The sequence below is a fragment of the Natator depressus genome, chromosome 14 (genome assembly GCF_965152275.1).
Source record: "Natator depressus isolate rNatDep1 chromosome 14, rNatDep2.hap1, whole genome shotgun sequence".
Lineage (NCBI taxonomy): Eukaryota > Metazoa > Chordata > Testudines > Cheloniidae > Natator > Natator depressus.
The window spans coordinates 6,681,524-6,698,413 of record NC_134247.1 but is presented as its reverse complement, the minus strand read 5'-3'; the positions used below and the strand labels follow the sequence as shown (position 1 = coordinate 6,698,413).

Sequence of the window (16,890 nt, the reverse complement as noted above, 5' to 3'; positions counted from 1 at the left end):
GAAGTATTGTGTGTGCCTCCTTCAGCATGCAAAGTGCAAGTGTTTGTTGCTATAGGACTCACATTGTCAGACTGAATAAATTCACGCTCCATCTCATCTCACCTTTAGATTTGTGGTCCCACCACCTCCTCCTGTTGGGGTGTTTACACACATGCTCTGCCAAAAGAGTGGATGTATATACTTTTTCTAATTTTTTTGCTGCCCCTGATTGTTTTGGAGAGTTCTCTATATCGCAAACCTGAACCAGGCAGCTGTACTTGTCACTGAAAATTCAGCTAATTCCATTCAACAGGATAAGCCATAGACAAGAAAGACAGACTACTCATGGGAGAAAAGCTGGATTAATACCTATCCTGTTTAAAATCTTTTCAAATACTGGTTATATTAAAATGCTTCTAAATGGATGTTGAAAAAAAACAGAAACACTTTACAAAATTATACATTTCATCCAAACCGTAGTTTTTAATCGTCATGCTCTGTAAACGTCTAACAATTATAAATACACACGCCCCTTCCAAAATGCTGTAGAGCAGCCAGACCGCAAACCTTTTGGCATGATGTACCCCTTGAAAATGTACATGAGCTGTATGTCATACGTAGCAAAGAGTGACTCCTGGGAGGGAAAATAAACCAGATTATGTCTCAAAGCAGAATTAGGGAATCGAACTTTTGGGATGATGATTTTTGTCCCAATGAATGATACAGTTAGAGTGGCCCTCAGGGGAAAAAAATTAGAAAAACTTTCCAATAGGAGGCATAGTATAAAATTGCATGATTAGAGGAATTAATGTTTTTTGTGGCTGTTTTGAATATACATCTTAAACACCCCCGCTCAGTTTTTATCACAATGCCTCTACGACTCCCATGATGCAAACAGTACCATGTAACAGGTTGCCCTCCTCTGGAGCCTGCAGAAAATGAGGACACTTGCCTTGAATCCTTCAGTAACAACAGAGCAGGAAAAAGAGAACTAAAAAGGATTTTGAAACACTTAATAACCGATAAGTCACAAAAGTGCCCTTGAAGACGTTCAATTCAGCAAACGGTCATAAACAATACGTAATAACAAAATGCCTGTTGACGCCCTGCCCGTCAAACTGCCGCCTTGATTAGCCATACAGGTGGCAAACATTTTACAGATGTGTCTAGGGGTCCTAAATAGGGATCTGCAATAGATGTTGATGGTCACGCTATCAGGTAGAATTACTATTATATTTTCAAGACCATGTTACCTTTTTCAGGAATGCCATTCTTGGCCTGTAATGCTGCCCTTGGTCCACCCGTTTGACAGTCATCGTGCCCCACTTAGTCAAGGCAACAGCCACCAAGAAAGCAAACTAAAAACAACAACAAAACAATTAGAAGCCAGGTTTCTACTCCTCAATTGCAGGGCTGCTGCGGCGGCTGCTGCTGGAGACTGGAGCACTCCCGTCTAGAGACTAAGGACAGCGGTGAGCAAACACTGCTCCGCCACAGCCAATCAACAAGCAGCTCCGAGGACCTGATCTGCATGGCCGACCGGCCTCCGCGCTTCCCACCTCTCAGCGCTAGGGGGAGCTCGCCTGCACACACAGGGAGAAGAAAGGCTCAGGAGTGGGGGGAGAGGGCGTGCCTTCAGCCAATCGGGTCTTTCCAGAGTCTCAACGTTCCAAACCCTATACATTGTTACATGCTGTGGAATGCCAACTAGTCCCCTCCAGTTTTCTGAGGATATTTAAAAGGATTTTTTAACTTTCCACCATGTAAAAGAGATTTAATTAAAAATGTCTTTAAATCAACATATTTTGCTGATTTATATTGATAAGAAGTTGCCTTAAAATTCAGTGTTTCGGCTGGTGCTTTAGAAAACTGTCTAAAAAAATAAATATTTCTGCCAATGGTTAACATTTCATTTCTAAAAATTAAATCAGCACTTTCAGTTGTTTAATAAAAAGTGCCTTTGCCAACATTTCTGCAAAAGTGTAATAGGAAAGTATTTTTAAATCAACATTCCTAATGGTGTTTAAATGTAATAAGTTGTGAAAAAGTCAACATTCTGACTGTTTACTGGAAAACATTTAAAAATATTTTTCTTTGTTTAATAAAACGTTTTACTGCTAATAACAAAATGACACTTTGTATTTAGATTATTTTTCTTATTATTCATGTAGTACTTCTATATAAACACCACTCCACAGAAAACAAAAAAGACATGGCCTTGCCTTAAAGAGTTCCCAGTCAAAGGGCCCAATCTGGCTCCAACTGAAGACAGTGGCCAAAGGAGCAAGGTAGGGTCCTAAATCAGCCACATACAGGGGACAACAGTTAGGTTCTAAGGCAGAGATCCACATCCGGCCTGGAGGACCCTCCTGCCCAGCCCCTGAGCTCCTGACCCGGGAGGCTCGCCCCCAGCCCCTCCCTTGCTGTTCCCCCTCCCCCGCCACCTGAGCTCACTGCACCGCCGGTGCAATGCTTTGGGTGGCGGGGCTGCAGAGCCGGCCTGACCCGATGCTCTGCGCTGCACGGTGGCGTGGCTGGCTCCTGCCAGGCGGCGCGGCTGCTTGTCCCGGTGCTTTGGGTGGTGCCGCTGTAGCGCTGCCAGCCACCGGTGCTCCAGGCAGCGCGGTAAGGGAGCAGGGAGGGTTGGATAGAGGGCAGGAGAGTTCGGGGAGGTGGTCAGGGGGCAGGGGTGGGGATAGGGGTCAGGGCAGTCAGAAAGTGGGGAACAGGGGGGTTGAATGGGGGCAGGAGTCCCGGGGGGGCAGTCAGGAAGGAGAGGGGGAGTTGAATGGAGCGGCGGGGGGCAGTCAGGGGCAGGGGTTTCAGGAGCAGTCACGGGACAGGGAGAAGGGGTGGTTTGACGGGGCAGCGGTCCTGGGGGGGCAGTCAGGAATGAGAGGAGGGGTTGGATGGGGCGGTGGGGGGCAGTCAGGGGCGGGGGTTCCGTGGGTGGTCGGGGACAGGGAGCAGGAAGATGGATGGGGCAGGAGTCCCGGGGGGGCCATCAAGGAACAGGGGGGGTTGGATGGGGCAGGAGTCCCGGGGGGGGGGATCAGGGGGCGAGAAGCAGGGGGGGGTCGGATGGGGGGCGGGGACCGGCCCATGCCGGGCTATTTGGGGAGGCACAGCCTCCCCTAACTGGCCCTCCATACAATTTCCAAAACCCGATGCGGCCCTTAGGCCAAAAAGTTTGCCCGCCCCTGTTCTAAGGGCTGCAGCCTCGCAAACACTTAAGCATGTGAGTAACTTTACTCATGTGAGTAGTCTCATTGAGGTCAAGAGATCTAATGCTGTGAGTAAAGTTACTCATGTTTAGAAGACTGGAGCTTAAAATCATGAAGGGATAATGCTAATGAAATCAACACGTTTCCAGAGGGTCTGATCCTGTTAAGATGCTGCATGTTTTCAATGCCACGGAAGTTAAAAGGGGTTGATAGAAAGTGATCCTTGCAGGATCAGGTTCTTAGGGCTGTGTCTTAGCTGACCTCAGTAGTGGTTGTGCCTCAGGAGAGGGGAGGGAAGGGAAGGAAAGGGACCCAAAGAAGACGGTGGCCAGCTGAGTACTTAAGACAAAAGAAAAAGTGCAGAGCAGTGGAGTCATAGGGACAAAACATGGGGACCCCAGGCAAAGCCCATTCCGAGATCATGGCAAGGGAGTCAGCGGATGCCACCAAGGGAATTCTGCCCAATGCATGCATGCATAAGCACTCCAAAAAAGGCCCTACAATCACAGAGTCTCCTCATGATTGAGCTGCCTCCTCAGGGACTGATGAATGGGTGAATGGTGTCTGACTGACAGCACTGCAGACTAAAATCCTTCATTTATCCAGGCAGGTACAATGGAGCAATAGTCATGCAGACTTCCTCACCTCTCCCGAGTGATGCACCTTCAGATCAGGAGGGACAGCATCTGCAGGTGAGACAGAGGTGAGACCTTGGCGCTACACAAAAACAATAATTGTACCAGGTTTCATATCTAATACATTTCACAGAAACGCCTGCCCTCCATGAGGCCACACACCCCAATACAAGCCACACACACACACTCACCACTCACATGTGCACTCATCCATACATATCACACATACACCAAGCACATGCACATGTATACACTCACCATAGACACAATCACTCACACCACGCCATGTGTGCATACACCCACATACACACTGCAAAAGCATGTACATATCACGCACATGAATGAATACACTATGCACACACACCTTTGCATGCACTCACATACATAGTACACCCCCACATACATATCATACATGCAAGTGCCCACACGCCATACATGTGGATGCACCTACAAAGAGACCAAGCGCATGCATACACTATACACACATCATATGCACACCAAACAGATGCGCATATACACTACACTACAGTCAAACACATCTCGGTGATATATTTTCATGGCTCTTTCAACATTACACATTTTTGTGATTTGCAGGACATCACGGCTCCTACGCTTCAGTAAAGTACATTGGCTCTGAACTCATTGCAATGTTGTCTCTCCATTAATAGCCTAAAGGCACTAATGACCTCCTCAGTTGCATTGCAGCTCTTCGGAAGCATCTGAACGAGCAGGCTTTCCTCCATATCCTGTCTCTACTCATGAAGATTACCACATGAATTGCCTCCCTTTTGCGTGTCTCCCAACCACATGACAGTCAACACCCTTGCTTTACAGGAGGTGTTCTTCTGGAATTCTCTGCTTCCTGCTGCTGCATGATTTAATGATTATTAATGACATCTGTAGTTCTGCCTGCGAATGCCAGGGGTAATAGATCTCTGGCTACACGGCATTAGCTGATTGTCACGGGGTTCAGGAGGGATTTTTTTCACCCATTTTCATCCTCTCACAATTGAATTGTCTTGTTGTTTTTCCGAAAGGAGTTCATCCAACTGGTGATCCTCAGGAGTTGACAAAGGTAATGACAGAAAACCTAGCAGCACAGAAATCTCCTGAGGGCAATCAGCAGAAGGAAAGGACTTTGAGTAGACTCATGCCTGGTCTACACCTAAAACTTATATCAACCTAGCCACACTGTGAAATTTCACACCCTGTGTGATATAATTAGGTCGACCTAACCCCCGGTGTAGACGCAGCTAGGGCAATGGAAGAATTCTTCTGCCAACCAAGCTACAGCCTTTCGGAGAGGTGGATTACCTGCATGGATGCAAAAACTCCTTCCGTGGATGTAGGAAGCGTCTACATTACAGCTCTACTGCTGCATGCCTGTGCCACTCCAGCCGCTCTAGTGTAGACATGCCCTAGATGAAATGGAAGAGTAGTGAAGTTGTCTAGTTATTTCAAGGACTATAATTAATGGAAATGATCTGGTTTCCTCTACAGGAAGGGAGATACTTCAGGCGTGTTCTATGCCCGTACATACGTAAATAGATAGAGCTAGAGCCACAAAGGAACATAGCTGCTACAGCACACAACTTTTAGGTGTGGAATCCACAGCCCCAAGCTAGGCACCCAGGCTCCCTATATCCTGCATGAAGAGAACTAGGAGCCTAAGAATGTGCTTCACAAACGCCAGTGTGCTTGCTGAGTGGGGAGCTGCCAAGGCTAGCCAGAAGGAAATGCCAAGGAGAGCGGTGTTGCCTTCAGTGACGTAGGTGCCTACTTCTGTTCCAGAGGGAGGCATCGGTCTCTGTTTGGGATTCTGAGCTGTGAACCCTCTTCTGGGGTTGGGCACCTAAGCTGCTAGTTCCCCTCTTCTAATGTTTAGCCCCGTGACTAGAGAACTTACCCAGAATTTGGAAGACTGGGGTTTAATTCCCCCTCTGCTTCACGCGGAGAAGAGATTTGAAACTTGGGTCTCTCTCTTCCCACGTGAGTGTCCTAACAACTAAGCTATGGGGTATTCTGGGCCATGTCTCTTTCAGTATCCTGTTGAAGCTTTTCGACTGTAGATAAACAATTACATGTTAATTGGCACAGAAGAATTGGAACCTCCCCCCTTTTCTCCCTGCCCTGGTGAGTCCACTAAGAGCAGGACAAGAAATAATCAGTTTAGTTTGCAGCAAGGGAGATTTACGCAGGATATTAGGAAAAACTGTCTAACTCTACGGATAGTTCAGCTCTGGAACAGGCTACGTAGGGAGCTTGTGGAATCCCCATCACTGGAGATTTTTAAGAACAGACTAGCAGGGATGGTCTAAGGTGTGAATTTAAACTGATATGGTCATACAACCCCCCTTGTAAACACTTTCATTCCAGTTTGAGAGAGAGAGTGTGTGTGTAATATCTCTATTCGTATAATGGTACAATTGGTAAAACTTTCCCATAGACAAGATCTAAGGCTTCGTTTCAAGGAGACAGAGAAGCAAACAAGCTGGTGGGGGAGTTGTTATGCCAAATGGTGTAGGAAGAGACTTGAGTAGCTAGGGAGTTTTCATCCCTGGTATTAAAAACAATGGTCCAGTTAAAGTCCTCTGAACAAAAAGTAAAACCTTAGAATGTATTTATCATGCACGCTCCTCTGAAGTGCAACAACAGCTAGGAGTTTTTGGAACATGACACTAGAATGAGGAATCCAAGGAGGTTCAGGCTTCCGCTGCGATGTTTACACAAGGATGGGGATAGGAGGGAAACAAAGAGGAAATGGAACATTTTGTTCTTTATTAGCATTTTATCAAAAATGGAGAAAGGGCTTTAACATCTTTAAGACTTGGTTATTAGCTCACATTACTGGAATGGTCCCCATTTACGGATGGAAACCCTACAACTGCTAGGTGGAGTGGTTAGTATAGACTCAAGGGAGTGCAGAGTTTCCAATCACATATTTGATCTGACTCAGCTTTGGTCATGGTCATTTTTGTTGATCATCTGTGCATCACAATGGGAATTTAAGCTAACCTACCAACATATGGCCAGTTCCTCAAGTGGTGCTACTACTCAATTGACTTGGAGGGAGGTATAACAGCTTTACACCAGCCAAAGATCTGGCCCAAAAGGTTAACGGGCAAAAAGGTCAATCATCTTTTTCTTACAGGTTTCAGAGTAGCAGTCATGTTAGTCTATATCCGCAAAAAGAAAAGGAGGACTTGTGGCACCTTAGAGACTAACAAATTTATTTAAGCATAAGCTTTCGTGAGCTACAGCTCACTTCATCGGATGCATTCATCGGATGGTCCACCTTGATTATCACTACAAAAGGTTCCGTTCCCCACCCCACCCCGCTCTCCTGCTGGTAATAGCTCACCTTACCTGATCACTCTCCTTACAGTGCGTATGGTAATACCCATTGTTTCATGTTCCCTGTATTTTCCACTACATGCATCCGATGAAGTGAGCTGTAGCTCATGAAAGCTTATGCTCAAATAAATTTGTTAGTCTCTAAGGTGCCACAACTCCTTCTTTTCTTTTTCTTACAGTTTCACTAGTGGCATATTTTGGGTCGTATTGCTCAAACATATACACAAAAATAATATTGTTAAAATGCATGCACACACTGGTCAATCACACACAAACAAAACAAAAACTGAGCTACATGGTGCCATTTTTACAGTTACTTGTCATTTTTGGATCAGTCATATTCCTTAAAGGCACACACACAAAGAAAACTCACATCACATCTGTTAAAACAAACAGAGATGCATGGGTCGTCTAACTCAGATACATGCAAGTGCACATCCATACACACCTCACATCACTCAGACATGGACATATACAGGTCATTTTACAGAAACCCACTCACTGATTATATCAACCATTCCTTTTCTCTATCCTTTCCCCATCCCCTCATCCCTAACTTGGGCATCCAGCACTTTTTCCTCTTTCAATACTTTTCTGCCTTTTGTTCTCTTGATAATATTTTAGGTTCGAAAAAGAAAAAAAAGGGGGCGGGGGGAGAAATGGTTGTGGAAATTGTGACTGAGATTTCATGTAGGGGAACTTTGGCAGTTTATTGGAAAAACTATTTCCTTTAAATCAATACTTAAAAGTATCAAAGTTCACATTCCAGAATACTGGGTATGGTCTGCCCAGAAGTCTTGCAGTGAGTTTATCAGTGTTAGATTCCGTAAATACTAAGGATTAGATTTTATCAGTAAATGTCAGTAAACATTGTTGGAAGAGCCATGAATTTTGGGTGCCTAGTTTTCTGAGTGCTCCTTTTGAGCCTGCTGGTAAACAGCACAGAGACAAGGAAGGCGTAGAAGCAGGTGAGGAAAATCATGGTTGCCCAGCAGAACAAGATAACAAAAAACCCATTCCAGAGAAAGGGAAATGAGTATAAGGCACTATGCTCAAAAGAAGTTAGGCTTCTAACTTCCATTGAAATCTTTGGAGAATTCAGCCCTTCCTGCCTGTCAAGCAAGCTATTCACCTGCACTTAAAAATCTTGCATTCATTTTTAAATGAAGATGGTTGAGCCAGAGTCCCTAGTTCTGAAAGTCACAACGGCCACCATGTATCCCCTGCACTTGTAACAGCAATATCATCCTCCCAATCTGATTTTTCCCTCGCCAGAATGGATTACCATCTCACAGAAGACAATTTACTCGGAGGGGAAATAGAAATAGTTCTTTTAACAATAAAACTAGCAATTCAACCCTGCTCCCCAACTCCATCACAGAGAAGAACCAGGCCTCTGCACTGCCCTTCCAGGAGGATCTCACAGACTGTTTCACTCTCTGTCTAGTTCTCCATGGTTCTGTTGGTCTCATCATTTTCCTTCCTCTCTCGCTTTGCACCACTTCACTTTCCCATCCCTGACCCTGTGTTCATCTCACACAGTTAGTCCTGCAGCCTATTGGCTGTTCCTCGCTGCCTGTTCCCCAACTCCCTGTCCTGCTCCAGGGGGTCAAACTGCTGAAACGACACTTCTTTCAGGCTCCATCTCTCTCCAGCTGCCCTCTCTCAGCTGTCCAGTTCTGACTGTCACCATCCAAGTGTCCATTTCCAGCAGTCACTCTCAGCTCCCCAGACCCTACTCACATTCCCAGTCTCAACTGTCAGGCACTCTACATTTCCAGCTGTCACTCCTCAACTGCCAGGAAAACCTCCAAAGCCTTTTAACCATAATGTTACTTACCTCTCTTCTTTTATTAAAGTGACTATCACAGACGGACAATATCCTGGAATATTGTGGACAAAGCTGAGTTTGGCCCCCAGTGTTTTGAAATCATGCTCCTTCAAACCATCACAGACTAAGAGCTGCCCGGCATATTGTGTTTAAATGCTCAAGAGAGATTTGCATTTACAGATACAAATAAACCCCTGAACTGTTCCATCATAAGTTTGATGTACACACTTCCATAGGTGCTGGAACCAGGGATTCTGGCGCAACCCCTGGCTTGAAGTGGTTTCCCTCATATACAGGGTTTACAGTTTGGTTCAATGGCTCTCAGCACCCTTACTATATAAATTGTTCCAGCACCCCTACACATTTCTGCTTCTAATTATCCCCATTCCCTAATTAATTCCCTATTTATGAGTGACACCACCTGCTCCACTATGCCTAAGCAAACACACTGAGCAAGATTCCCTGGACCATTATGTTCCCTTTGCTCTGGCCTGGGGGAGTGAAAACTAATTGTATCTCCCCAGCAGGAATAGAGTTGATGTAGTGGCTCCTACACCGTCCCCTTCATGTGTAAGGTCAGAGCATGTTTTGCTATGATTATCCTGAGCTGGTGGATAGTCCCACCCAAGATGCTGTGACCTTTAGCAAGACCAGACCTGGGGGAAAGGAAAGCTGGGCAAAGTAACTTGCTCCCTGGTAGCATTTCTTCTGCTGTATCAACTGGATCACAGCTGCAAAAGAAAATCTGCCACTTATTTTAATGTAGCAGTTATTATCAGAAAAGTGACTGTAAAAACAGCATCTTCTTACTCCACAGATCTCCTGTCTCTATCCTAATCTGCTTACTTTACTGAGTTGATTCATGTTTAGTCCTATAAGATGTGTTAGATCTGAAGCACTAAAGGGGGACTGGTATGCATTTTGGTCTGGCTAATGTAATTGCAACAGAATTGCCAGATAAGATGTATTTGCAAAATATTATTACTGAAACGTGTGGACAGAACCCATTTTGACATTCTGATGCCAAGCTGAGTTTGCAGTACTGGATGTTAGAAAAAAAAATCTTACTTGTAAATTGAAGATGTTTAATATGGAATCATAGAGACACCAAAACAAAAGTAAACAGGAAAAAAAAATGGAGCCACATGATACCATTTTCCCAATGACTTGTCTCTATTTGGTTCAAAACGTTAGAAACTTTCCCACCCCCACAAAAAGTCCATTTCTGAATCTTTCCAAGTCCCAAATGACGCTGTTACTACAGCAGCAAAGTTAACCTGAAAGGGCAGCAGAATCCAGTGAAACAAGAGAAGGGTGAATATGCAGGCAGGCCTTTGGAGAGAAACGTGGGGCTCCATGTCACAGGAGCCCCATCCCCTCCCAGTTACAGACACTCCGGAAGTCCCCACGAGCTCCGCTGCTGGTACAATTGTCCCCTCTTCGTCCCCGCCCCCCATCAGTCCTGTGCACACCTGTATACATGCACGAATGCCCGTGTGTGCACAAATGTGTAAGAGCACGTGTGTGCAAATCTACATGTGCGTAAGCGAACGGGTGTGTTTGCACACATGCACGCGCACCTGGTGAGGTCAGCGTGGGTGCCACACAGGAGCACGCACACGTAGCAGCCCCGCCGCGGCCTGCCCGTGTAGGGGGCCCACGCTGCCCGTACGCTGCGCGTGCTGCGGCACGTGGGCACGGGCAGTCACGGCGCACACGCCAGCGGAGAGCGCATGCGCACACAGAGGCACGCGGCCGGCCCCTGTTTAAGGCTGAGTCGCCCCCCCCAAATACCCTGGATTTCGCGACGTCCGCCCCAACAGCTCCTGCAAATGGCGGAGCCGGCCCGGAAGCTCCGGAAGCCCCACGCCCCGCGCAGTAGGTCCCTCAACCCCGCCCAGGTGCGCACACAGCCGAGATCCAATCGCCGGCTGTCACGTGATGGGGCTGAGTCGCGGGGAGGGGGGGAGGGAAGGATACGCACGTGACGACGGGCCGTCGGCGGATAGGGCAGCACCGTCACGTGACGGGTGCGAGCGGCGGCCCTCCCGCCCCTCGCGGTCACGTGTCTCGTGGTGGGCGGCGGCCTGTGAGGCGCATGTGCAGCCGTCCGCGCCGAGGGGGCCGCTTGGGCTGCAGCTGCGGCGCGGGGCGGCCGCTCCCTGGCAGTGTTTGCTAAGATGGCGGACTTCCTGCCGTCGCGCTCCGCGCTGTCGGGCTGCTTCCCCGGCTGCCTGCTGACCAGCACCGAGGCCGAGCAGCAGCGCAAGTCCAAGGAGATCGACAAGTGCCTGAACCGCGAGAAGACCTACGTGAAGCGCCTCGTCAAGATCCTGCTGCTGGGCGCGGGCGAGAGCGGCAAGTCCACCTTCCTGAAGCAGATGCGGATCATCCACGGGCAGGACTGGGACCGGGCGGCCCGCGAGGAGTTCCGCGCCACCATCTACAGCAACGTGATCAAAGGTGGGCGCGGGCCCGGGCTCCGCGGCCGCGGGGCCGGGAGAGGGGGCGGGGCGGGGCCGGGGACCGGCGAGTGGCCTCCCGGGGACGCTGGCCTGGTGTCGACAATCGTGCCCGGGGGCGGGAGGGGGGCGGTCTGAGGGGCGGCCGAGAGAGAGAGCGCGAGCGCGCGCTGGGGCATGGTCTTGGGGGAGGGGGTGTATGGCCCCCAGGGGCGGGAGGTGTAGGCGAGAGAGCGAGGACGGAGGGCTGGGGGGGAGGGACGAGCCGGGAAAGGTGGGGGGGGGGTGAAGTGATTGGTCCCCAGGTGTGGGGGTGAGTGCGCGGGTGAGCGCGGCGCGGGGCTGTGCCGGGGGCATGGGGTGGCGGGGAAGGGGGGAGAGAAAGCCTGGTCCGCTGTGGCCCTCTGGGGGAGGGCGGTGGGGGTAAGAGAAAAGTGTGGGGAGGCATGGCCCCAGGGAGGGGGCCTAGAAAGCACGGGGTGTTGGGGGGACAAGAGAGCATGGACTGTTGGGGGCATAGTTCTGGGGGAATGAGAGAGCATTGGAGTGGGGGGCACAGAAACTCCACCTTCTCTGGGGGTCATGAAGAGCCTTTATTAGACTATTACCTTCCTCAGACTTGTCCAAGAAGCAGCCCTGTTTCTTACTATCTAATTAATCATTTGCTGCCTGATCCGCGTGGTTATTTCAGTCGCTTCACACTTTTATACAACCCAGCGCTAGTTTAGGCAATAACCACTGAGGAGAGAGTTTCTTGGCTGGCGGGCCACCCTACAGGAAGTAGAGGTAGCCTGGTCTGTAACCAGTGGTGTGAAGTGTTCTTTTCTGTGAGGTTCAGTATTGAGGGTCTTCAATTTATTGTGGAGCATTTTCCTAGCTTTATTCACGCAAAACATATACAAAAAACTTCATTCTGTCAGATTTCAGCTTCAACACTTCATAGTAAGGTGTCCAATGTGCGAAATGGAAGGGAGGAAACAGTGCACTTGAAAGTGTATGTATATGGAAGAGAAGTGTCCTGTGTTTGTGGAGAGGGATTTGCATATCAAATTGATTTAGTAGAGGCAGCATTGCAGTAAATGTGGAAACTTAGACTGACCTAGTTGTTAAGAGAAGCGCACATATTCATCCTGTTCTGTGCCCCCTTCAGAGCCAGAGTGCCATAACTGTGATGTGCATGTGGCTTAAATGAGTGTATCTGATGACTGCTGTCATCCTTTTATTTTTCCTTACCCCAACCCCTCTACATTGTTATCTTCACTTCTGATTTTCCGATTAGACTGTAAAGTTTTCAAGGCAGACAACAGGGATAAGATTTTCAAAATATATAAGTGATTTTCAAAGTGTGCCTGTGATTTAGGAATTAAGTTCCATTGACTTTCAGTAGAACTAGACTATAAGCCTAAAAGTCACTTTTGAAAAAGGGACCTAGACTCCTAAATTAATTACTCAGTTGAAAATTGTACCCCTTGTCTTTGTTCCATCATGTGCCTAATATGTGTTCAGGAGCTCCAAAAACTAAATAATTCTTTCCCTTACCCTGAGCAAATATGTATTGGGCAGATGCTCAAGGCAGAGTTCTGTTTGTAAATTAAGGTGGTTCTACTGCTGTAAAACAGTATGCAAATAAGGATTGCAGGTTAATCGTCTCATACTTTCATTTTCTTTCCGTTTGCCAGTCTGGAAGGTATAGTTAAGTGTCACCTGAAGAGAATGAACATTTTAATTTTATCATGAGGGTGATATACAGACATTTTTCTTATAAAAGCGGTTCTCACATCAAGATATTTTTGATCCCATGTGCCTGTCCTGTACTTGCGTCACCACGCTGATTTCCTCTTTTCAGATTTTCTCCTATCAGTAAATCTAGTGGTAGCATTAATCTCTCAATCATGTTGTTTTTTTCTGATACTGCCTAGATGGATTTTAAAAGGTCAAATATTAAACTAGTAAAAGGTAAGAGTAGGGAAGTAGTGTGTGCATAATGGCACTAACCATGATTAGTTATTGTGTAGATTTAATCAAAGCAGAGTATCTTTAATCAACATTTCATAAAATGTAGATTTCTGTGCTTAATGTCACATTTGTAAACGTGTTGACCAATGTTATCCCTGAAATCTATAATTTCAGTGTTGCTGCTGTCTTTAGGCATAGCTAAGGGAGGTTTTGGAACAAATTGATACATTAAACTGTAATAAGTCACCAGGACCAAATGGTATTCACCCAAGAGTTCTGAAGGAACTCAAATGTGAAATTATACACTACTAATTGTGGTATATATTATTTACATCAGCCTCAGATGACTGGAGGATAGGTAATGTAATACCAATTTTTAAAAAAGGCTCCAGAGGCGATCCTGGTAATTAAAGGCCTGTAAACCTAACTTCAGTACCAGGCATATTGGCTGAAACTATAGTAAAGAACAGAATTATCAGATCTATAGATGACTCTTCCTCAACATACTGTGTTCATCACAGCTCTTGTAAAGGGAAACCATGCTTTGCCAATCTATTAGAATTCTTGAAGGGAGTCAAAAAGCATATGGACAAGGGTGATCAGGTTGATATAATGTCCTTGGACTTTTCAGGAAGCCTTTGACAATGTTCCATACCAAAGGCTCTCGAGCAAAGTAAGCTGTCATGAGATGAGGGAAGGTCCTCTCAGGATCAATAACTGGTTAAAAGATAGGAAACAAAGGGTAGGTATAAATGGTCAGTTTTCACAAGGACATAGGTAAATAGCAGGGACCCTCAAGGATCTGTACTGTTCAATGCTGTTCAACATATTCATAAATTATCTGGAAAAGGGAGTGAGCAGTGAGGTGGCAAAATTTGCAGATGATACAAATTTACTCAAGATAGTTATGTCCAGAGCTGACTGCGGAGAGTTACAAAACGATCTCATTAAACTGTGTAACTGGGCAAGAAAGTGGCAGATGAAATTTAGTGTTGAGTACAAAGTAATGCATATTGGAAAACATAATCCCAATTATATGTAGAAAATGATGGGATCCATCTTAGCTGTTATCACTCAAGGAAGAGATCTTGGAGTCCTCATGGTTAGGTCTCTGAAAGCATCTGAGCAGCAATTGAAAAAGCTAACAATGTTAGGGACCATTCTGAAAGAGATAAGACACACAATATCAGAATGCCACTGTATAAATCCATGGTACCCTGACACCTTGAATACCGCATGCAGTTCTGGTTGCCCCATCTCAAAAAATTTATTGGAACTGGAAAAAGTACACAGAAGGGCAACAGAAATTATTAGGGCGATGGCACAGCTTCCATATTAGGAGAAATTTAAAAAAATTGGGACTGTTCAGTTTGGAAAAGAGCGAACTGAGGAGGGATGTGATAGAGGTCTATAAAATCATGAATGGTGTGGAGAAAATGAATAAGGATATGTTTTACCTCTTCACATAACACAAGAACCGAGGGTCGTCCAGTGAAATTAATGGTCAGCAGGTTTAAAACAAAGATAAGGAAGTACTTCTTCACGCAGCCCACAGTCAACCTGTAGAATTCTTTTCCAGTGAATGTTGTGAAGGCCAAAAGTATAACTGGGTACAAAAAAAAATTAGATACATTTATGGAGGATTGGACCATCAATGGCTGTTAGCTAAGATGATGAGCGATGCAACCCCATGCTCTGGATGTCCCTAACCCTCTGACCTCCAGAATCTCGGGCTGGACGACAGAGGGTAGATTATTGTTCTGTTTCTTCTGATTGTTCTGTTCTATTCCCTCCGAAGCGCCTGGCATTTGCCACTGTTACAAGACAAGATATTGGCCTATATGGGCCATTGGTCTGATCTGGTATGGCCGTTCTTATCTACCAAGTGTATTACAATATATGGAAACAAGGAGGTGCTTTAAAGCAGGATACTAGAGACTTCACTGTATTCTGAAATGGTGCTCAGCATAACTAATTTATAGGCCTGAAATCTTGGGCTCTTGCCAGGTAAAGTCAACTGCCATAAACTGGCTTTAGAGTTTTGACAAGTGACAAATAGGCCTTGTAAAGTGACAAAGCGGGTGAAGTAATATCTTTTATTGGACCAACTTCTGTTGGTGAGAGACACAAGCTTTCAAACTTATACAGAGCTCTTCTTCAGGTCTGGAAAACTAATTCAGTGTCCCTTGTCCGTCTGTCTGACGGAAGTTGGTCCAGTAAAAGATGTTATCTCACCCAAGTTGTCTCTTAATATCCTGGGACCAACATGGCTACAACACTGCATACAAATAGGCCTTGTGACATTTTTCATTTACCAACTTAGATTGCTTACTCTGTCCTTTAGAATATTCTTTACGATCCAGACTAATCATAATACAAGATAAAAAATCCTTGTAATATGGACCTTACAATATTCCTGGTTCTGTTCTTCATAAAGATCTTAGTGTTCTGATTGCAGATATTGACAGCTTTCATATTACCCTGAGATACAGAGCATTAATAGCTAGGATCCCAGCCCTGCAAATACTTACACATAATGCACACGGTTACATGTTTTTTTAAGTCTTTGCAAGTTCAGGGCCTAGTGTAATAACTAGACATGGCAGCTCTTGGAAGTATCTAATCATGGCACTTTTCCATTTTTTTTCAAGGTGTGAGAGTCCTCGTAGACGCTCGAGAGAAACTTCATATTCCCTGGGGAGATCCTGCCAACCAGAATAATGGGGATAAGATGATGGCTTTTGATACTCGGTCAACAATGGTGGCACAAGGGATGGTGGAGACTCAGGTTTTTTTACAGTACCTTCCAGCAATAAAATCACTGTGGGCAGATAATGGAATCCAGCATGCCTATGACAGACGCAGAGAATTCCAACTGGTAAGCTGTGGCTTTCTTAATATTGTCAATGAAATCTGTATGATGCATTGTTCTGTATCACTTTTCAGTAAACACTAATTTAAATCTGCCTCCTTCAGACTGTTATCGTTGAGGTATATTATGAGGCCTACCTAAAATACTAGCCCATGGAACTGCAGACTAGTTATCTTTTACTTTTAACCAAGAAAGATAGATCGAGCTGAAACAAAACATAAGGAAGTATTAGTCCCTACTTTGCGGATCAGAGAGGTGAAGCTCAGTAAGGTTGACTTGCCTGTTGGTCATGCTCTGAGTCTGTAGCAGACCTAGAAATTGAATCTGAATGGTTTGTCTCATTCCAGTGCCTAAATTGCAAGACCATTCTTCCTCTTTGGTGTATTGAAACTTTTTAGAAATTATGTGGAGGAGAGAATTAATACCTAGTATTTTGTGATTATTCTTCCTTTAAAAAAAAAGTGGTGTTATACACTTGATTTTATTAGAATAAGGGTTTTTAAAACTCTCTTCTCTATTCCAGTCAGAAAAATCGTGCAAGAATTCCCTCTGTACGTTTCCTGATTAATTTCATGAG

General features: G+C 45.8%; 2 protein-coding genes across 5 annotated transcripts in view; one reads left to right on the top strand and one right to left on the bottom strand.

The window, feature by feature from the left end:
• Nucleotides 1–10,918, bottom strand: part of RGS9 (regulator of G protein signaling 9) — a 75,423-nt gene extending 64,505 nt beyond the window's left edge. For all 4 annotated transcript variants that reach the window (XR_012641831.1, XM_074971150.1, XM_074971151.1 and 1 more), the window contains exons 1-4: nt 10,818–10,918; nt 5,153–5,256; nt 3,849–3,889; nt 1,233–1,337 (exon numbers count right to left, since the gene is read on the bottom strand). Coding sequence is in view for 3 of the 4 variants with exons in the window: in XM_074971150.1 (XP_074827251.1) it covers nt 1,233–1,295 (63 nt within the window). In the remaining variant the exon portion in view is untranslated. The remainder of the gene's footprint in view (nt 1–1,232; nt 1,338–3,848; nt 3,890–5,152; nt 5,257–10,817) is intronic.
• Nucleotides 10,919–11,094: 176 nt separating this feature from the next.
• Nucleotides 11,095–16,890, top strand: part of GNA13 (G protein subunit alpha 13) — a 41,966-nt gene continuing 36,170 nt past the window's right edge. The window contains exons 1-2 of the mRNA XM_074971153.1: nt 11,095–11,486; nt 16,093–16,319. Of these exons, the coding sequence (XP_074827254.1) occupies nt 11,204–11,486; nt 16,093–16,319 (510 nt within the window). The 5' untranslated portion in view covers nt 11,095–11,203. The remainder of the gene's footprint in view (nt 11,487–16,092; nt 16,320–16,890) is intronic.